The 6,649-nt window shown below is 33.5% G+C and overlaps 1 protein-coding gene across 1 annotated transcript in view; it reads left to right on the forward strand.

The window, feature by feature from the left end:
• The window catches only part of OTOGL (otogelin like), a 239,565-nt gene extending 237,687 nt beyond the window's left edge, over positions 1-1,878 (forward strand). Inside the window, exons 58-59 of the mRNA XM_023219423.1 lie at positions 56-135; positions 778-1,878. Of these exons, the coding sequence (XP_023075191.1) occupies positions 56-135; positions 778-978 (281 nt within the window). The 3' untranslated portion in view covers positions 979-1,878. The remainder of the gene's footprint in view (positions 1-55; positions 136-777) is intronic.
• The last annotated feature ends 4,771 nt before the right edge of the window (positions 1,879-6,649 follow it).

The raw sequence follows: 6,649 nt of genomic DNA on the forward strand, positions 1-6,649 counted from the left end.
TTTAAACAATTTAGCATGGGCCTTTGATGAATAAATATATTTTATATTTTATCAGGCAAACGAGAAGAAAGAATATGCCAGAAAGTGATCATTAAATCGGTCATAAGGAAACAGGACTGTATAAGCCAAATCCCTGTAAGTGGAAAAATGTCATTTGCTACATAAGTGGCACGCGTCTTTTTAGAAAGTATATGTGTTACAGAACGAATATGTTTGTAAGCCAACAAAATGCCAGCACTTACAATATTTAACTGAGATTATTCCTACATTCTAATGTTGCCATATTCTGTTTGTGAAGAAGTATGAATTATTCTTAGCATAATCAACAGTTCTGAATGATGATTGCAATCCAGAGGGATAGAAATTGAATCTAAATGTATTTGACTACATGTTGTCTTGACTATGCAATTTTACTCCACAAAAAGAGTCCTGCTTCTAAATTTGTCCCTTTTAATATGACCTGCAGTGTACTTGAGCCATGATATAACACAAGTTACAGTAGATTATTGTGATTAACATATTCCATATATATTTATGTCGAGTTATATGTGCACATTTAATGCTTTGAATGTTATGTTGAGCATTGCCATGAAATATCCCTTTGACTTATGTGAATGACATTTCACTTATTGTTTTTCACAATCTTCCAACATGCAGAAGCTTGAGGACTGGAGTGATGAGGAAGAAACCTTTTCATCTGATTTTCTTAGTGGAATCAAATAATAACCAGTACTTTTAAAAGTTTAAGACTTTTTTTCTCACTGTCACTTCTTACAGATAAATGTTGCATCTTGTGACGGCAAATGCCCATCAGCGACCATATATAACATCAATATTGAAAGTCACCTAAGATTCTGCAAGTGTTGTCGTGAAAATGGAGTACGAAACTTGTCTGTGCCTCTGTATTGCTCAGGAAATGGCACTGAAATTATGTACACTCTCCAGGAACCCATAGACTGTACATGCCAGTGGAATTAAACTCTTGGGTTCCAAGAACTCTGTACAACATCATAATGTCAAATAGAGTTAACTTTTATTACTATTACTTAGGCATGTGGCAGATTTATGTTGTTTAACAATACTGTATTTTTCAGACTTGGAATGTGGAAATTTAGCACTTGGTACAAAATGTATACAGTTTCATTAGCAAAATTAAATTTATTGCCTTACTCTATTTTAGAAAATCAAATGACTGTAAGTTGTTCAGCTGAAATGCTATTATGTATTTAATTGCAACCTGGTGCAGATACAGTATATTCTCATCAATTGGAAGGTTATTTTAAAAAAATTCCTTCAATTTCACTCAATAGCTCTTTTTTTCTTAATTTACAAAGTCTGCTATAGCTATCCAAATTAAGATACCCTTTAATAGGTACTCCTTAGTCTGTTAATGTGGTCAGTTAAAATAGGCATCTAGATAGCAATAAAGAGTGATATGCTTAGAGACAGATAATAGATTATTTAAAACCTGAATGGTTATTAGGAAAGTCATTATAAATTCCCCTCATTTTGCAGATGTAACAGATAACCAGAGAAGCTGTGTGACTCGTACAAATTTGTTCAGTGTAATAATATAGTAAATTCATGTTAACAGTTGGGTTAAATTCTAGGTCTCTCTTATTCCAGTACTATATCACTTTTAAAATCCTGAGCAGTATATAGTAAGAGTATATCACATAATCTTTCATTCTTAAAGAGTTTGCATTGGATAGAATTAAGTATTTTAAGTTTGACGTGTTTGAAAAATGCCCCCCATACACCGTTATTCCAATAGTAAGGAATGGGGAAATATAGCATCATTTGCTAAATAGAGGAGATAGATCTTGAACTTTTTAAAATATCATTAAAACTGCTATTAAATATGTTGTTAGTATTTAACATTTAGTTACTGTCTCATTAACATTTAATTTTGAGGATGTACTTGCATACTATTGAAGTTGAGTGCTGTTTCCCTGTTAATGCTGCTGCTTTGCATTGAAGAATGAAATAAATTTATCTGAATGTATTAATAACTTTAAAATGGAATGCTGCACTTTTAAAATGTGGTAGATTATTGACATTTGCAAGAAGAATGTCTTGAGATCTTTGGAAATCCCCAAATTCTTTGCCACCTATAATTAAAAATTGTCTGAATTTTTCTCCTCAGCATAAAGGAGTGAATGCCCTGCTTAGTATAATTGTGAGTATCAAACGAAGTCAAACATCAATAAAAGAACAGTAAAGTCGCATTGCAAAGCAGTTACGGGGCCTCGATTAGATTAGGCTTGAACTAGATTATCTGCTTTCACATACTAATGTTTTCATTTCAAAATCATGAGTCCCCAAAATATTGCAACTTACTAAATATTTTAGATCTCTTGGGTTACTTAAATATGTGTGAAAAAATTAACAATGCATCTGCAAATCCCAGTGTTCACTGTATATTAAATTGATTTATCCTGTTTGTGCTTAATATAAGTGTTCCTGAGATGTTAACATTTCAATATTCTCTGATTCCTGTTAACATATATATATATATATATATATATATATATATAATTAAATGTTTTTGGTTAAAATATATTAAATTTCACTTAAGAGAAAATGTTATGTATCTCAAATAGGAGTAATTAATGTTGTATATTGTCTATGGCCTATTTTTATTTGCATTTTCTGTAAAATATTTGTTATTAAAAATATTAAGTAATCTTTAAACCTATTTGTGGAGAAATGGGAAACATTCTCCTAGAACTTTATAAACATTCAACAAATACAACAAATATGCATTTAGGGCCTACATGTGCCAGGCACTATTATAAACTCTAGGGACACAGGCAAAACTAAACAGACACAGTCCTAACCCCCATGCTACTTAGAGTCTACTAAGAAAGCAGGCCTTAAATAGCCATACATATGAGAAAGTCCAGAAAGAGATTCCAAAACTTATTAGAATGTGGCATATGATAAGGATGACTCTGAAATCAGTGGAAGGGTGCAAATTGGCTTTTAATAAATAGTGTTGGGACAACTAGATGGCTACTTAAAGAAAAATTTGAATTCATACATCCATTGACATTAGGATAACCTCCAAATGAATCAGAGATTTAAATGTTCAAAAACGAAAGAAGATAGGAGTTTGATGATAACACAAAATTGTAGGAATCCTAGGGACATTTCCTAGGGAAAACCTAGCAATGTATACTAATATTAGAAGTCCTTTTTGGTCAAACCAATCTAGAATATATATTCTAGCAATCTAGAATATATATTCTAGCAATCTAGAATATATATGCTATACAAACCTGTACACATGCAAAATGGTATTTGTGAAGGTTTTTAATTGCAGCATTGTTTGTAATAGAAAAGAACCAACAATAGTTGAATAAAGTAGTGATTTTGGCAGAAGGTTAAAAAACCAGCATTACTCCAAGGCATAAACTGTACTATTTAAGCAATACATAAACAATTCTCCTTTGACTTTTTTTTAGTATTAGCCATTTTGAGTAATATCAACTTCAAATAAGTATTGCTAACTTTTTGCAGAAGAGAAAAACATTGGCTAGCTGAGCAAAGGAGGCTGCATTGTAATTTATGTGGAATTTGTAACTCGTATTTGAAGATAATAACGTTTGTTTGTATTTAAAAGAGAAACTCCCACTGGCCCTTTAAAATCTGCCAACATCATAATTGTTTTGCTTCACTTAGGAATTAGAAAATATTGAAAAAGGTCACTGCTTATATCTGTCATGGTAAAAACCTGACCATGTTCAGCAGCTTGATTTTGGCTAAAATAACATGCATATGCTGCATGTCTATGCGGCATACCAAGTTGAAATAGAACATTGTGCTTTCTCCTCATCTGTGATGAACATTTATTTTTCAGTTTTTTTATTTTCCAGAGAACTATTGTAATTCATATAGCATACTTTTTTTTTTTTTTTTTTTTTTTTTTTTTGCACTGCAGGTCTTATCACTTGTTTTATTTTAGAACAGCACAAATTTTGAGAATCAAATATCAACACTGTACAAAAGATCCATAAAATTGTGCAGCGGAGTCTTAAGGAAATAAGCTGACTGTAATATTAGGATAATAAATGTGTAATCAAATACATGAGAATTATTTGCTGTTATAATAAGTATATTAAAATCAACATATGTGTGTGTGTATATATATGTATATATGTCTGTGTGTGTATATATACATATATATGTATGTATATATACTACTTTTTCTTTTTTTGAGACAAGGTCTCACTTTGTAACCCAGGCTGGAGTGCAGCCTGCATGGCTTACTGCAGCCTTGAGCTCTTGGGCTCAAGCAATCCTCTCACCTCAGCCTCCTGAGCAGCTGGGACCACAGGCACATGCTACCATGCCCAGCTAATTGTTTTGTATTTTTTTGTAGAGATGAGGTTTTGCCATATTGCCCAGGCTGGTCTCAAACATCCTGGGCTCAAGCAACCTCCCCACCTTGGCCTCCAAAATTTTTGGGACTACAGGTGTGAGCCACCATGCCTGGCCAAATCGACATTTAGGAAATGATTTCTACCTGTAGAATAAGTACATAGGCTATATACACATATTAAGGTGAATGCTAAAAGTAGTGCCAGAATACATCTAGTTATAGTTATATTCATTTCCTTGCTCTAACAGCAGCTGGTTTAATTATGTCAAAGAAGAGAGAATTAATTACTTAATCAGTAAGGAGATTCTATAGCTCTTTATGTGATTAGTGGTAAGGAGACCAGCTTCTAGAACTAGACTGAGTTCAAATCCCAATGATGTTATTATATTTACTTACCCAGGGGAGGTAGTGGTTGTGGCATGAATTCACTCCAAAAGATGTACTTCAAAGAAATTGAGATAAATATTGCCTTCTAACAATAGCCAAACTTAAGATAGACAGGAGAGAATGAAATGTCTGGATTTGAGTGCATTAATCTCTGCTTCTCTTGCTCTGCCAGTTTTGTTCTTTCCTACCTCATTGCAGGTTGCTCCATGGGCAACTGCAACTTTGTACATGGCCCTTTTCCTTTGAGGCAGCAACCTTTATGTATGTGCCAGCAAAAAGGAGAGAACATCTGTCTCTGAGCTCTATTTCAGAAAATCCAGTGCAATGACTGGCCAATCACAGTGACTGTGAGTATATTACTTTTCCATTGCTGTGAAACCAATGACCACAAATTTAGTTGCTTAAAACAAAATACGTTTATGATCTCAGTTTCTATGGCTTAGGAGTTTGGATGTAGGTTAGCTGGGTTCTCTGCTCATGTCTTACAGCCTGAAACTGAGTTGCTGGCTGGTTCTGTAGTTTCATCTAAGGTTTGGAGTCCTCCTCTTCCAGACTCATTCACGTTGTTGGCAGAATTAAGTTCCTTGTGACTGTAGGACTGAGATCCCCATTTTTTTTTTTTTGTGAGGGCTGTCAGCTGGGGTACACTCTCAGCTACTAGAGGCCATGCTTATGTCCTAACCACTTGACCCTCTGACATTTTGGCAGCTGACTTCTCCAAAGCCAGCAGGAGAACCCCTCTCTTGTTCTGTTGCAATAAAGTCTTATATAATGTAACTTAATGATGGAAATGACTATCCCATCACATTGACTGGTCTCACCCACCCTCACAGGAAGAGAATTATATAGAGTGTAAGTACCAGGGAGTGGGAAATCTTAGGTGTCATCCTAGAATTTTGCCTATCATAGGGGCTAGAGATTTGCACTTGGACCAGCCAGAGTCATTGGCCATTCCTATGAGTTCACAGAGCTCACTTATCCTCTACTCTACTCTTCTCTTCTTTTTCTCTGACATTTCAAAGTGTAAGGATAATGAATCTTATTCTCTGGATATAAAGCCTTTGCAGGCAGTCAGGGTTTTGCTGTCTTTTCTTTCCTGTTCCTGCATCCAAGATACTTTCTTCATCAGAATTTCTCAGTAAATGTTTGCTGAACTGAATTCCTTAATTAAATATGTTAAATGTGCTGATAATCTCTTTGAGAAATAAATTCCCACCTGTCCTGGCATACGCCTAGAAAAATCTATTAGTAAAGCTATAAATGGACTATTATAGTAAAGCTATGTGAAGTAATTCACAACCACCACCAACTCAGACGTAAAAACTCTTTTTGTTTAGTCCCAATTTTCAACATGATATTTGAATTTTAACCCACAACAATGAATCCAAATATTTATCTTGGATTTTGATGTGAAACCACTTTATCAAATATGCCATATTCACTCAAAGTAAATTAATTTGGATTAATTTGGTTGATTGAATATCTTTTCATATAAGAACTGTTGGAATAACTATTTTTATACTGTGTAAATGAACATGCTAGAAAAATAATACCACAAATTTTTAGGAAATTTTACATTGTAGAAAAGGCTAAGCCTAGTTATAAAACTAAAAAAAAAAAAAAAAACCTTCTGGCATCACATTTAAGAAACCAAATATGGATGAAAAATGCTGCTAACCCATCTTTTATTTTCTTTCTCTTATAATTTATGCCACCAAAATAAAGCTTATGAATTTTTTAGCAACAATGGCTTTCCCTTAAATAGTGATAGAAATCTGGCTAATTTTAAAACATATTACAGCTTATGAAAGTGTTATTTTTGTGTCAAATTTTTGAGTAAAATGTCTTCTTTAAAGGAGGACAGCAACAAAGACTTGC

The sequence above is a fragment of the Piliocolobus tephrosceles genome, chromosome 10 (genome assembly GCF_002776525.5).
Source record: "Piliocolobus tephrosceles isolate RC106 chromosome 10, ASM277652v3, whole genome shotgun sequence".
Classification (NCBI taxonomy): domain Eukaryota; kingdom Metazoa; phylum Chordata; class Mammalia; order Primates; family Cercopithecidae; genus Piliocolobus; species Piliocolobus tephrosceles.